We start from the raw sequence: 16,587 nt of genomic DNA, 5'->3' as shown, positions 1-16,587 counted from the left end.
AATACAAAAACAAATTAATAAAATATATAAAGTAAAAAGAAAAGTAAAATAAATTTTTAAAGAGGGTTTACAGTTTTGATATTTTTTGGCGGCTACAAATTTTGATACAAAATAAAAATGTAATTTTTGGGACTTTCTTCATTTTAGTTTTGTGTGATATGTCTAAATGTAATATGATATTTGGAAACATTGGTAGGAAAGGAGTAAATTACACATTTACAGTTATAGGTAAAGCATACATTTGTATGTCTTTTATTTTATTGTTAATTTATTTCTCAAACACTTGGTCTTTTCATTGTTTTGTATTATAGGATATTCTGCTGTGTTCTGCACATTTTTTGTTTTGTTTTTGTTTTTTAATAATCCGATTCATCGATAGAATAATCGACCGATTTATCGATCATTAAAATAATCGTTAGTTCCAACCCTAGTTGGATCATATTCATCCAAATAATGGTCTTGTCAAGTCTGAACCAATTTTAGTTTAGTTGTGATAGAGATGATAATCTGAGACAAACATAAATGATTTAATCTAGCACGCCACACATTTCTGAATATGTCAAAAAAAAAGAAGTCTCTAGGCAGGCCCAAGTAATTTCTATCAAAAGTTATGATTTTTTTTTTTATGAATGCTGAAAAAAGGCGCTCACAGCCGCTAAGTGGCAAAGTTTGTATAAGGTCGTGAGTTGGTTCAGGTGTAAAAGTGGAATCATTTGATTGCGAAAATAAATCAGTTAAGACATTTCATGCCAAACATGAAAATCCCTTTTTTTTCAATGTTTGTGGCGATTCTAGGGTGAGTGGTGCCCCAAGCAGAAATTAATTGGACCCCAAATTGTTTTCGGTTTCTGTGGGCACTAATGTAAGAAACTACAGCAATGTTCCTAAAAGAAATGTATATAGAAGGAAAATAGGCTATGAATGTTAAATAGGCTATATTAGTTTCATCTATTACATGGGATTTATATTTCCACATTTTGTAACACTTCTTGAAAAAGACAGTTCAATGTTTATTGTGGACTAAACCACTTACAAAGTTAACACAAATGATTTGACGCTACAAAATCTGCACAAGATGACGATTTATGAACAAATGAACACCTTGAAATGCGGCTACAGCTGTAAAATAATAAATACAGACTAGTGGCCTCGTCACAGATTTGCTAAAGACAGCTTTCACCTTGCCAAACAACTAACAACGTTCCACGTTTTAAAAACAAGAAAAACATTTTCTGGTTCGACTATATTATTGGTTCACAAAGCCACAACGTTCTGAGTAATCATGTATTACCCTTAATGGACTTTTTTTTAATTAAAGAAAATAATGTACTGTAGACTATTTAATAATATAGCAATAGCATTTGACGTTAAAAAACAACATGAATAAAGTGTGGTCATACAATTGCTAGCTTGAGTGAAACTAGACTAGCACCATTTGCACTACACCATTCATTTAACGGTAGGGGGAAAATACTATTGATCTCTGTTCATAATATACTCCTCCTGGCTTATCACCATCTCTCTTTCTTTTCTCCTTTTCCTTTTTCTTCTTTTTTTTCATTCCCGGAAGGATAGTTTCTCTATAATGAAGGTCTCAAAACGCAATTTTCAATTCTTCACTCAACTTCTCTTTATTCTCTGTCGCTACCTAGTGGAGGCCTTAAGCAACTGCCTGGTTTGCCTGGTGAAATAAAAATCGCCTCTGCATACATGCCAACCTTTTTGACATTGAAAAGCACAATTTCTGTCCATAATATTACTAATTACAACCAGGGTTGGGTAGGGTTACTTTAACTGGATTACTTTCAATTACTTTTGTATTACTCGAATACCAAATATGCTAATAAAAGATAAAAGAAACTAAATATGAATAAAATTACTAAATTTTGTGCAGGCTTGGGGAGTAACGGAATACATGGAACGGTAAGAATAATATACAGTTGTTCAAAACCAGAGGTGGCAAACTTTTACCAAAACAGAACTCTAATGCGATCATTGGACACACAAAGCCTTAGCCTTGTTTAGATATAAAGCAACCGTTGACTAAAATACTAGTCTCTAGTTCAGGGGTCAGTAACCTTTTTGACCCAAAGAGCCATAAAAGCAAAAATGTTTTAAAAATAAATTGAAAGAGCCACATCATATATTTTCAGACTAATTGAAAAAAACTGCCAAACACGCTCTCTAGACAAAAGCTAATTCTTCAGCACATTTTATTTTACTGTGTGTCATTTGATGATTCAATCAAATGTATGAAATGATAATAATGCCAAATCCTGTGTCCCAAATCAATGTAAATATGCCATTTACAAAGAAACGTCATTTATTTTTAAAATTCTTTCACAAGATTTCCATTTCTTTTATACCTGGTATCTTTTGTAGCATAATACTAACATTTTTGGGGGCTTATTTAGTCGGTTGCACGATACACAACTGTATTTAATCAAATTTTTTAGTGGAAATACGATGTTGGCAACAAGATTAACTTGATATAATTGGAAATTATTTGAATGCAACACAAACTTTTTGATCTTTTTCGCTGTTTTTTTTTCTCCTTTTTTAAAAATTCCCTTTAAAAAAATCTCATTGTCTTTAATTTTTTCTAGCTGTCACTTTTTTTCTGGCTTTCTTGTTCTCTATTTACTTTTTCCCTTTATTTGTTTTTCTTTTCTTTTTTTCTGGCTTTTTCTGAATTTCTCCTACTCTTTTTTTCTCCATTTGTTTTTTTTTTTCTCAGCTTTTCACAAATTTTTCATTTTGGTATTTTTTTCTTTTTTGTTCTATTTCCCCCTTCCTTTAAGTCATTTTGTGCATAATTTTACATAGTATTTGGTTGTGTAGGGCAGTGTTTTTCAACCTTTTTTGAGCCAGGGCACGTTTTTCACAATGTAAAAATTTTGCGGCACACCAATAGCCAAAAATTTTATAAATGTTTAATTACAATACAATTTATAATACCCCCAGTTTTTACAGCACAGACACTTGACAATGACATAATATTTGCAGAAAATGATTCATTAATGTTTTATAACATTTTTATTTTAAAAAGTGACATTGGATAATTTCTCACGGCACACCTGACGATCTCTCACGGCACACCTGACTATTTCACACGGCACACTCGTGTGTCGCGGCACAGTGGTTGAAAAATCACTGATGTAGGGATTAAAGAAGCAAAACAAACCTGTGAGACTTGCCCCAAAACACCCTTCCCTGACCTGTGAGACTATGTTATCTAGTGGTGATATACCGGTACTTCACTTTTTTCTGCTTTACAAAACAACACCAAAATCCCCAAATATAACATTTTAACTAGTCAGCAACCCTTGTTGCGCCACAGTAGCTTAGAGGGAACATTGGGTCAGGCGGGTCTCTGTGCTGAGCATTGTTGAACTGGCCTCCCAAGAAGACACGGATACATCCAACTTGACCTTGGCCAAAGCTGAGACTGTAGTATGCTCTTTGGAGCAACACTGATCGGCGTTAGCTTCAACGCCGAGATGCCACCCCGGTCAACGGCCTCACCTGACGTCATCTGGATAGCAAAGAAAACGATTAAGGTAGGGGCCGGGCACGGTCCCCCAACTGGTCCCGTCAGGCCCTCGTAGATCGCTCCTGGTGCAGCTCCAATCCTATTTCAGAACTTTTATAAGAAAATGCCTAATTGTCTCAAGTTTTGCACATTATATTGTCATTAGAGAGTAAGGAGGAGAGGGATGGGAAAAGACAAATATCTCAGGAATGATAAAATACTGTATCAGATTCAGATTCAGATTCAGATTCAGATCTACTTTATTGTCATTCTAGTACACGTGTATACAGAACGAAATGTCGATGCATCTGACCCCCACAGTTTCCTTGAATGTACAGATATAAATAATGTTGTATTGTATTTTGGCTACGTGTAGTATTTTACCATAGTGCCGATAGTGCAAGAAGAGTAGCTAACCAGATGTGCAAAATGGGCAGTCAGGTTAACAAGTCAGGTACACAGTAACATTAACACTGTAACAATAACGCTGTAATTACAATAGTGCAGAGAGCAATGTGCAAGGAGTGGCAAGCTATAAAAAAAACTGCCAGTAGTGCAAAAGTCAGATTAGCAGCCGTTTAGATTTAAGTTAACTATATGTTAGATTGACCATTTAACAGTCTAATGGCCAGGGGGACTAGACTATTGCGGAGCCTGGTGGTCCTGCACCGCACACTGCAGTACCTCTTCCCAGAGGCTAGCAGAGTGAACAGTCCATGATGGGGGTGAGAGGGGTCCCCGGTAATGTTTTTTGCATGGGATAGGCAGTGCTTCTGGCCAATGTCCTGAATGGAGGGAAGTGTAGTCCCGATTATTTTCTCTGCTGTCCTCGTTACCCTCCTCACACTACCCCAGTCGGTAGCGCTGCAGCCTCCACACCACACAGAGATACAGTTGGTCAGGATACTCTCTATGGTGCCCCTGTAGAATGTAATGAGGGAGGGTGGGGGCAGGTGGGCTCTCCTCATCCTCCGCAGGAAGTACAGGCGCTGCTGTGCCCTCTTAACCAGTGATGCAGTGTTTACGGACCAGGTGAGTTTGTTTGTGTCACTGCCAGTAAAAGCAGTGGACCCAAATGCTTAACGTTTCACACAATGCTTTGTAAAGGGATCGGGGAAGTCAGAGCGAGAAGAAAAGACAGCGATCCGGTGCTCGCTGGACAGGTGGAACAGGAAGCCCCCGCGGCCGTTGACTGATGGCGAGGCGGACAGGCGGGGCCTGAGAGCAGAGCGTGATTGTGGACGGGACAAGTCGGGTAGTCGGGACAGGAGATTGAAGCGTAATCGTGGATCGCAACAAGTAGGGTAGCCAGGACGGGAGAACAAAGCGTGGTCGGGATCGATACAGAAAACAGGGGACAGGATACGGGTAGCCGAGACAATAGAACGGAGCGAGGATCTGGGATAATAATGTAGGATATGAGAAGTGGTTTATATGATTGCTAGAAGAAGCAAGTTTTTGAGGGACAGGTCTCTTATAAGCCTTTGGTTTCAACCTAATAACTGATCATTGTGTGATGTTTGTTGCAACATGATTAAAAAGAAAACATAAACGAGGGAAAAACAAATATTGCGGGCTATATGATAAAGCATAATACAAAAAAACAAAGTTTAAAATTTAGAGTTGACATTATTTCACTGAGAACAGAAAGTCTGGATCTGGTTCCAGAGGCAAACTGAGTTTGACATCCCTGATTTGAGGTATGACAAATTTCTCGCTATAAATACATGTAAATAATCCTTTCTTGCCGTTTTTCTGTGCCTCAGGTGACAGTTCTTCTTAGGGCAAGAGATGGTGGAACACCGTCTGACTTCCCCTTTTGGACAGATGGATCCCTAAAAAATATCACAATCTACATCACGGGGGAATCATTACACTTTACACTCACCAACCCGCTAGGTTCCTGCTAATCCTTTTTTCAGTGGATTACATAATCTCATAAACTATACATACATTCTAAATGCTTCTTTTTTGTATTTCAGGTGTGACCCAACGTGATACTGAGACTGTTGGTGAACTGGCAACGATTGAAACAGTAGGAAACCTGTATAGAGTTCTTCTAAAACCAGGGAGTGAGGCAGGCTACTGGCAAATGACAATTTTGTCTCCTAGACCATATACAATTAAGGTCACAGGTGGGTGTTTTTTTTACATTAAAAACATTAACCTAAAGAGCATAGATTTAACCTTGACATCGGTAAGGACACAGTGCATAAGTGAGCACATACATCTACTCAACGGAACTACTCACTCCACGTGAGAACTTGATTAATTTGTTAAGGGATTTTAGTAGGGGTTGGCGATACTGGGAATCTTGGTGTCGATCCGATCCAAGTAAATTCAGGGTATCAGCAATCTTTCTTATATTTCTTTCTTTCTTTCTTTCTTTTTTCTTTTTTTTCTTTCTTTCTTTCTTTCTTTCTTTCTTTCTTTCTTTCTTTCTTTCTTTCTTTCCTTCTGTATTTCTGTATTTCTTTATTTCTGTATTTCTTTATTTCTTTATTTCTTTATTTCTTTCTTTCTTTATTTCTTTATTTCTTTATTTCTCGCTCTCTCTGACTTCACATTCACATTCTTCACATTCTCTCATGCTCTCACTCACTTTCACTTTCTCTCTCGCTCTTACACACTTTCAAATTCGCTCTCGCACTTTCACCTTCACTCTTGCTCTCACACTATTTCACTTACTCTCTCTTTCTCTCTCTCTCTTTCTCTCTCCCATTTTTTCCTCTCTTTCTTTACCTCTATTTCTTTCTCGTTAATCTATTAGTCCAGCCCCCATGAGAATGTTTCTTTTTCTACCAGGTGGCCCCTGAGCTAAAATAAGTTGGACACCCGTGTTTTAAGATATGAGCAAGCAATTCTAAAATGTAACAATGTGCATTCGGGGTGTATGTCATGCTCCATGGACCAAGTGCTTGGGAATGCATGGTTGTGTGTATCTGAACTTCCTGTAAGTTTTTGTGTGTGTTTCAGGACAAAGTACAATTAACTTTATCTATCAATTTGTTGAGAGTTTTGGAGGACCTCATCCAGGTTACGCCGAGCTCAGTGGACTTCCACAAGCAGGTAAAATTGACAATATAATCAAAAGCAACAACCATGCTAATAAAGATCGTTTTTCTAAAAATGCACGATAGCTCAAATAATTTTAAAGAAAAAAAAAGCTTTTACATATCATGCTGATCGTTGCATTATATTTGATTAATATCATTATGTTCTAGTGATGGGAATTGGCTCTTTTGGCTCTCTCAAGTGACTTTTTAGATATTTTTTCTGCATCAATATTTTACCAATTATTATGCATCGTTATGCACAAAACAACAAGATAATCAATTTTTTAGATTTATTAAAGACTGCAGAGTCTCAGAGTCAGAACCAGCAGACTCAAGGTCAGTTTTTCCCATCTGGCTGTCAGGACTCTAAACTCTCTTCCTGCCTGACCTGCCTGGTGTGTCTTTTTGATGCTGTTTGTTCTCCATTTTTTGCTTTCACAGACCTCTGAGTTCATCACAGGTGCATTTAAACTGAGACATAATGCCCTCTGTTTCAGAAATAATCAGGAACTTCTGGAGTCAGTTGGCTGAACTGAAATAACAGGGGACCAAACTCTTTGCAAACTCTTCTTTTGATTTTTTTTGTTGTTTCATGTTTTCAGTTTTGTAGCTATAATTTGAAGCTTTAAGTTTTTCCAGGCACTGTAAGTGCATTAAAATGTAAACATCCATTTCAATGGGTATTTACATTTTGCATTTGAAATACATTTTCTTCTTTAACAGGCCAGCCAGCCAATATGATCCTCTCAGTAACGGGGAGGAATGGGCGAACATCCATCAGCGTGGACAATGTCAGCTTGATGGAACCTGATATCGGTGGTCAGAGTTATGGTACATTAACTGAAATGGTCAATGGAGATGTCTTGGCGACCTTTAATACAGTTCCTGAGGGGGAGTTTGTGGTCCTCCTAGAAGGAACCGACAAGGTCTCGAGCGACAAATTTCAGAGACAATCCACCACTCAGTTTTCTGTCTCAAAAGTAAACATCCAGGTTAGTCCTGCATCTACGAATCACAATTCTAATGAAGTTGGGTTTTTGTTTATGACCTTAATAACAACGAAATACAGTAACCCCTCGTTTCTTGCGAAGGTTTGCTTTAAAAAAGGTCGAAAAATTAAAGTACAGTAATCCCTCGCTTATTGCAGGTAATAGGGACCGGAACCTCACGCGAAAAGTGAAAATGTGAAAAGGTACCGTCTCACTTTCATAAAAGCCCAAAGGGGTAAAATTTACCTTGAGATGATGTCCTTACCAAGACTATATGACTTAAACAAAAAAACCACTATAAATCTACAAATGAAAAAACAGAACACAGAGTTGCAGTTGAATAAATTGTCTTTATTGTCATAATACATAAGTACAATGAAATTCGTGGGCTTCGCCTTTCAGTCCAAGAAAGCTATTAAGAGAGTGCCCAGCTAGCATGGCATTAGGTATCTCGAATTGAGCCAGGTTTCTGTGATGATTGAAATACAAGGATCATGAATGTAGCGGTTGCCCTAGGGTTGTAGCTCCAAGTCATCTGTTTCATGGGTAAGAAATCTGCCGTTGGTGGGATACAGGACCTTCTGGGTCGGCTTAACAGAGTTGTTAGCCAAAGCGTAATGGTAAGTTGCATCTGCAGCATCTATAATACTTTCTCCTTGACGCTGTCTTAGTCGCTTCCCGGACCTGATAAAAATACATGAAGCACACGCTGGTGATCACCAGAGTCTGATTTAACTTAGACTTGTGTGCCCGCCTCGCTGTTCAACTGACAGCATACACCAGCCTTTCAAAGTTGCGTACACAGACAGTGATGCCCACCCAACACACAAAGCCCTTACTAACCCTGTGATAGCATTTGCTGTGTGCCGTCTGTTGCGGACATAAAGCACAATACTTTGATATTGATGACAATAAAGACAAGTAAATCAACATCTAGTAAAAAGTGAACCAGGGAGAATCGAAGCAAAAAAATAAGCAAGGTGTCTTTGTTCTGTACTTTATACTTTTTCACATAAATCACTTGCTGTGAAATTAAAATTTTATATATAAACTTGCTTCTGTATCTCTCAATTGATTTAGGACACACTTCACTGTATCTTTTATATGATATGTGGATGTTATTTAAAAAAAAAGTGACGTAAAAATGCTTAGCTTTCCTTTAGCATGTCGAGAAGTTCAACTTTGTCAACATTAGATGCATCTTCCTTTGCTATTTTGGTCCGGTAGCAGGTGCTTTTTTCGGTCCACAGCATTTTGTTGACATGATGGCTTCAGAGAAACTTGAATTTTGAAATAAGTTTTGCATACATAATATTAAGCTAATGTTAAGCTGTTTTACGTATGCAAACAACTTAAACAGCAATTTTTTGACACCCAGGCAAACACAGGCAAAAAAGGGATGAGGCAACTGTTTGGCCAATCAGAATGCAGAATACAAGTCAAGTCAAGTTTATTTGTATAGCCCTAATCACCTCAGACTATTGAAAACCACGGATTATTAATACAACCATCCCCTAATCTAAAACCTACACGAGGGCAAGGAAATACTCAAAAACCTAAGCATGAGGAAAATGGAGAAACCTTGAGAAGGGACCGCACATGACGTAATCCCCCTTCAAGGATGACCAGGCAGCAATGGATACTGCATTAACAAACAATAAAATAAAAAATAATACATTAAAGAATTAAAGTATAATATAAAATAATAAAAATATAAAATACAATTTGCAAAGAATGTAGCATTACAAACAATAGACAGATAGTGTCAACATGAAATATAGGTCATTCATACACTATAGAATATAAGTGTGTTTTAAGCCGAGATTTAAAAAAAATACTTGCAGATCGAATCTTAGAGGGAAAAGCATTTCACAGCATCGGGGCCCGAACGGAGAGTGCTCTTGAACCTGCGGATCTCTTCTTGGTTCTTGGGATCACTGGTAGACCAACATTTTCAGAGCCAAGACTCCGGACAGAATATAGGGTGAAATTCAATCTGAAAGATACGAGGGAGCAAGTCCATGCACACCAACAAAACCTTAAAATCACATCTTAAGTTGACAGGGAGTCAATGCAGGTTAGCTAAAATCGGTGTAATGTGATCAAACAATCAACAAAGTAGCGAGACCGTGAAAAGTAAACCGCAACAGCGAGGGGTTACTGTCCAATAATTTACAAATCTTATATTTAATGAATTAAAACATTAATAGACAAACTTTTTCTTTAATTTTCAATTTGATGCTTGCCCCTTCTCAACTCCTTTAGGATCCAGCATATCTGATAACAACTGATATCAAGTGTGCTGGAGTCTAAGGATTTTTTATTTCAGCATGATAATAGTATTAGCAATGGTTGAACTTTATTGGAACTGATATTTATAGTCAACATTATCACAAAAATACATGTTTATTATTGGGTGTTTATTTGTGAACTTTAGGCCACTGTGGTCAGGAGCATGGAACCAGGGATGAAATTTGAGCTGCCTTTCAGTGTTATGACCAAGGGCCCAGGTGGTACATTTACCATCAGTGTGAAAAATGACAAAGGCTTCCCAATGTCACACCCAAGCAGGTGAGATTGCAGATAATCATGTCAATTCGAAATGTTTTGGAAAATCCATGACAACATTAAGCTAACGCACAATCTCAGAAGTATGTAAAGCAGGGATTGGAAACTAAATTAAAGGCGGGGCACATGGTTGCTTGGATAGGTTAATAAGAACAGACGGACAGCATAGTTCTCTCTCCAACTTTATTTAACATCTTCCTGAAGCCTAGAGGATCATGACCAAAACCTTGGATTAACATGGAGGTACATTCAACGTTAGGTGAGATATCGTCACCAACCTCAATTGTATTAATGATATTGCCGGACTGGTAGGAGAAGAACAGGAACTCATAGATATGGTAAATTGGAAAAAACCTTGATCGGAATGCGTGATGGAAATAACCACAAAAACATAAACGATGACCAACAACCCCTAAAGTATCATCAAAAACATCACCATCAATAATCCATCCGTTATCTGCTCCGCTTATCTGCTCCGCTTATCCTCAGTAGGGTCGTGGGGTGCTGGAGCCCATCTCAGGCATCCTTTGGGCAGTGGGCAGGGGACACCCTGAACTGGTTTCCAGCCAGTTGCAGGGCACACGGAGACAGACAACTCACTCGCCCATTCACACCTAGGGACAATTTGGACTGGCCAATTAACCTGACATGCATGTTTTTGGAATGTGGAAGGAAACTGGAGCGCCCAGAGGAAACCCACGCAAGCACGGGGAGAACATGCGAACTCCACACAGGAGGTTCAATCTCATGACCTCAGAACTGTGCCGCACAAGCACCGCCGTGTAACCCTCACCATCAACCATCCAAAGTTTAAACCTGTTGACAAATTCAAATATCTTAGAGTTGTCATATCACGGCCAGAACAGCTCAAACCACAGCCACACTTGCCAGACTTAAACCCATCTGGAGAGACAAGAACATTAAAGTGAAATCCAAAATCAGACTCAGGCAACCACTGATTACCCTTCTCTTCTTCTACACTTGTGAGTCCTGGACTATCACAGCAAGGCTGGAAAGTAAAATCCTGCCCATGGAAATGTGACAATACGGGAAACTTTTAGTCATCACCTACAAAGCCCATGTGACAAACGAAACTGCGTGCAACACCCCCAGAAGGCAAATTTGACCCTATGAAAAACTGTTGTCAACTGTGCGAACACAAATACTGCAGTGGCACGGTCATGTCACAAGATCTTAAGGACCGACCAAGATAATTCTCCAGGGCACAGTCCAAGGGGTAGAGGATGAGGAAGACGGAAAAAGAACTGGGCCGATATAATCAAGGAATGGACAGGTCTCAACTTTGGCACGGCCCAAATTTGGGCGAGGAACCGTCAGCAGTTCAGTGTCGCATCCTCAGGGGTGCAAGGACGACCGAACAAGTTAGGGCAACAAGTAACAATCATACATAATAACGATCTAACAAAGATTTTGAGACTTATTTACTGCATTGCTGACATTAAAAAACTGATAACATCCTTACTTTTTGAAGAATGAATACCGTGTTGCTCCAGTGAGATATTCTGTTTTCTCTTAACAGCCTGAGTCTGACAACGGGAAAATACAGCGAAGCAACTCTCATAATCACACCATCGTCTTCCACCCCATCAGGAACTGATGTCACTTTGACTTTAGAAGCCAGATCGTCCAACGGTGTTGACTCCAATTATGCTGTTATGAGATTGTCTGTTGTTACGAAGGTAATCCACAAATGCATTCATTACACACCAGTGGCGTGTGGTCTTTTAGACTTTTTGCACGATATTAGTTATTATGCTGATTGTTAATGTTGACCGTGTAGTATGTTCATACACTTGCAACCAGGGTTGGGAAGATGACTTTAACCCCATACTTTTACTGTAAAATTTGCTTAAAAGCCCAATCCAAAACATACCCAAAGTAAATTGAATGCTGTCCTTGAATATGTACTGTTTTGGTCCTCTTTGAAAGGTTACACTCTGAGGTTTTGTCCAAAACTGAGATATAGTTTTTTTTGTCATGTTTTGATTAATGTATCCAACAATACCTTCAATAAACATTTATTATTATTATTATTAATCACTGCCAATACTACCAACATTGAGTAATCTGAGAAGAAACACACAGAAATAGCAGGTTTTTATTCCTGCCTGTTTTTTTATTTTTTGCAATCAAATGCCTGCAAAGAAATGTAGGCTGGGCATCTTAGCTGGAAAACCAGTGACTTAATAGCTTGAAGCCTTACGTATTACCTTGTCAAATTTAATCACAATCTGACATACTAAACATTGTATTTTACACAGGCCTAGTAATTTCTAAACATGGCCATTTGAAGACGACCTGTTTACAGTCCTTAAAACTGTATTTGTCTATTTTACTCTTTCCAATTTTTAGATATTGTGAAATAGTTGTAAATGTTTGACTTCTGTTTCTAGAAGTCAACCCATGATTGTGCACAATTGTGCATAATAATGGTGTGTACGAATGAATCACGATTGGCTTTGTGCACGTTTACTTTTGTGTACCTATTTACGATAGGAATTTCATAGGCTAACCAATGCGATCCTCACTCTGTCTTTGCAGACGCTCAGCACAGTACGTTACATATATATATATATATATATATATATATATATATATATATATATATATATATATATATATATTTATATATATATATATATATATATATATATATATATATATATATATATATATATATATATATATATACCAGAGCCATATCCCCCTAGTGGGAGGTGGCTAGAATCAGGAACACGTTCATATTCTGACTTTTTCTGGGAGATTGATACAGAGGAGGGGATTCCCAGCCCCCTCGCTCAACCCAACAGATGTGTTGGGAGTCATTAGGTGACCAAACCCCCCAATTCCAACCCCTAATGCTGAGCGCCAAGCAGGGAGGCAATGAGTACCAATGTTGTGAGTCTTAGGTATGACTCGGCCGAGGATTGAACCAGCAACCTCACACCCTACCCCCTAGGCCACCAAGCTGGTATACATTACATACAACTAGCATCAATAATAGTCATAAGAAAATGTGTTATTTTTATCTTTTTTTTTTAAAAGAAAGTCGAAAAATTAAACCCCTCCCCCCAAAAAATAAATACAACCACTGAATTCATAGACCCATTGAATGTACTTTATGTTTTATATTTCCATTACGGTGACGTGCCAGTGGTGGGCTGTGTATTTCACACCTAGGCCTTCAGTAGGCTGAATCAATTTTATGGCTATAAAAAGTTACAGCTACAGCTGCAAAACAAATGAAAAAAGCGTCAACATCAACCTTATAAAATAATATTATTTAGAAATACAGACACTGCCCTACTTACGAACAACCGCTCGTAAGTTGATTTTGTTCGTAAGTTGCTGCAGTGCTATATATTATTTTTTTTTTTTTTTTTTTTTTTTTTTTAAACTTTTTATTTCTCACACCAATTTTGACAGAGGTTTGATTCCTCCATCATACATCAACACAAAATATATACACTTGACACACTCATAAATAACAGAAGAAACAACAAAGAAGAAAAAAATACTATTAATAGAAAGGAAGAATAAATGTTCATACAATACATCCATACAAAAAGAAATATATATATATATATATACACACATATATATACATATATATATATATATATATATATATATATATATATATATATATATATATATATATAAAATAATAAATCAAAATATACACCCAAAAAAAAAAAAAAAAAACAACAACAACAACGCACATAATAAATAGGGGGAGGTGTTTAGACATCAAGTAAAATTTGTGTGATAGGCTTCCATCTTTTCTCAAATTGGTCAAGTTTCAGTTGAAGTTTTGCAGTGATTTTTTCCATAATGTACATTTGCTTTAATTTGTCTCTCCATTGTTTTATGTCAGGAGGTTGTGGTTTCAGCCAGGACACTGTGATCATTTTCTTTGCTACCAGAAGCATTACCCTTAGTATATATTTCTGTTGACCAGATAGTAATTCTTCTGGCAAAATTCCTATTACGTAAGCCTTTGGGTCCAACCGCAACTCCCAGCCAGTAATTAATTTTATTTCTCTCTGGATACTTCTCCAAAAATTTAATATTACAGGGCAATTCCAGAAAATATGTGTAAAGTCTCCGACCCCCCCACAGTTACGCCAACATAGATTTGAGGTATTTTTATATTTTGAAGTGATAGAGGGTGTATAGAAGAATCGCATTTTTACTTTCCATTCAAACTCCCTCCATGTCGGGCTGTTGGTTATTTTGTGTCCCTCTTTCAATGTTTTTTCCCATTCGTTGTCTTTTATCGCTACATTAGTTTCTTGTTCCCATTTTTCCTTAACTGCCATGTCCTCATTACTGAGATCCATTCTCAGGGCTTTATATAGTTTTGATATAACCCCCTTTATTGATTGTCCTTTTGTATACGATATTAATAATTCCTCTACCTTAGTTGGCTCCTTACATATTTTCCCCCATTCCTCGTGTTTCTGGAGGTAATGCCTTAGTTGCAAATATTTGTAAAAATCATTTATGGGTAGGTCAAACTCTTGTTGGAGTTGTTCGAATGATTTCATTGCCTGTGCTTCCAATACTTGGGTAATCAACATCAGTCCGTTTTGGGCCCATTTTTGAAACCCTACCTCCATACCCCCAGGTTTAAAGTCTGGATTTTTCGCTATTTTGGTAGCCCTATTCACAGATCTTGATATTTTTAATTTTTTTTGTATTGTTGACCAAGTTTTAATAGTTCCCTTAATCCATTCATTCTGGATTTTTAATTTCTTCCACCTCGTGACTGATATGTATGGTAACGATTCCACCAGCATATTTGGACAAGATCGTTGCTCCATGTCCACCCATATCGCATCTTTGTCTGTAGTAATCCACAAGATGAGTGCTTTAATTTGAGCTGCCCAATAGTAATATTTAATATTGGGTAGGTCTAGGCCCCCCTTTTCTTTAGGAGCTAACAGGGTTTTGTATTTTATTCTAGGTTTCTTGTTTTGCCAAAGGAATTTTGCTATTAACTTATTTAACATTTTAAATGTGGATGCCGGGATCAGAATTGGAAGGGATTGAAACAGAAATAATAGTCTTGGTAATATGTTCATTCTGATTGTTTCTATCCTGCCGATAAGACTTAAGGGCAAAATTTCCCATTTTTCCAAATCTTTCCTTATTTCTTTTATCAACATTCCATAATTTGCATCAAACAGCTGTGTGGAATGTGGTGTAATGGTCACCCCCAAATATTTAAACCCTTTGTTTGTCCATTTAAAATCAAACCTTTCAATCACATCTGTTGGACATTTTCCCGATATCATCATTGCTATTGATTTGCTCTCATTATTTGAATACCCAGCTACTTCTCCATATATTTTAAGGCTCTCCAACAGTGGTGGTATTGATAACGAAGGTTCCTTCAGCATTACCAACAGGTCGTCTGCAAACAATGATATTTTATGTTCTGTTCCTCCTTCATCCAATATCCCCCTTATTTGCTCATTTTGTCTAATTGATTCTGCGAGTGGTTCTATGCTTATTGCAAACAAGAGTGGGCTTAAGCAATCCCCTTGCCGGACTCCTCTTTTGATTTCAAAGAAATCTGAACAGTGACCATTTACTCGAAGACGAGATTTCGGATTTTTATAGATAATTTTCACCCATTCAACAAATATTGGAGGGAAGCCAAAAGCTATAAGTGATTGATGTAAGAAGCTCCATTTCACCCTATCGAAAGCTTTTTGTGCATCCAAGCTCAGTAACATCGAGGGTTGGGTCTTAGATTTTGTGCTCGTAATTATGTTTAGTATCCTCCTAATATTGTTTGCACCCTGCCTTCCCGGAATAAACCCTGTTTGATCATTTCTAATTAATTTCGCTATAAATTTCTGCATTCTTTTTGCCAGTATGCTTGTAAGAATTTTTAGATCATTACAAAGTAAACTAACTGGTCTATAGCTTTCACACAATATTGGGTCTTTTCCTTCTTTGTGCAGGACTGTTATGATGGCTTCCGACCATGATTTGGGGGGATCTCCTTTTGTTAGAGCATAGTTAAATACTTTCTGCAGTACTGGTGTTAATTCTTCCTTAAAGCTTTTGTAGAACACCCCCGGGAATCCATCCGTTCCTGGTGATTTATTTATTTTTAAGTTATTTATTGCATCTTGTATTTCCTGTTTTGTAATGGGGCGAATAATTTCTAATGTATCCCCCCCTGTTAGTGTTGGTAAATGTAGTTTTCCTAAAAAGTTTTGTGCCTTGTAGTTATCTAAGTCATTTTCTGAGTCCTTGTATAATTCTTTATAATAATCTGCAAATGCTTCTGCTATACCTTTGGGTTTTACTAAACATTGTTTAGAGATAGGATGTTTTATTTGTGATATAATTCTATCTGTTTGGGCCTTTTTAAGTTGGAAGGCTAGCAGTCGACTGGCTCTAT

The 16,587-nt window shown here is 37.5% G+C and overlaps 1 protein-coding gene across 1 annotated transcript in view; it reads left to right on the top strand.

The window, feature by feature from the left end:
- vwa11 (von Willebrand factor A domain containing 11) overlaps positions 1–16,587 on the top strand; it is a 31,146-nt gene that overhangs the window by 10,300 nt on the left and 4,259 nt on the right. The window contains exons 11-16 of the mRNA XM_088342937.1: positions 5,299–5,431; positions 5,515–5,667; positions 6,509–6,601; positions 7,312–7,580; positions 10,015–10,148; positions 11,686–11,845. Of these exons, the coding sequence (XP_088199063.1) occupies positions 5,299–5,431; positions 5,515–5,667; positions 6,509–6,601; positions 7,312–7,580; positions 10,015–10,148; positions 11,686–11,845 (942 nt within the window). The remainder of the gene's footprint in view (positions 1–5,298; positions 5,432–5,514; positions 5,668–6,508; positions 6,602–7,311; positions 7,581–10,014; positions 10,149–11,685; positions 11,846–16,587) is intronic.

Source organism: Urocampus carinirostris, chromosome 8 (assembly GCF_059441175.1).
Source record: "Urocampus carinirostris isolate Australia breed hairy pipefish chromosome 8, RoL_Ucar_1.0, whole genome shotgun sequence".
In the NCBI taxonomy this organism is placed as follows: Eukaryota; Metazoa; Chordata; class Actinopteri; order Syngnathiformes; family Syngnathidae; genus Urocampus; species Urocampus carinirostris.
This window is presented reverse-complemented; position numbering and strand designations above follow the sequence as displayed.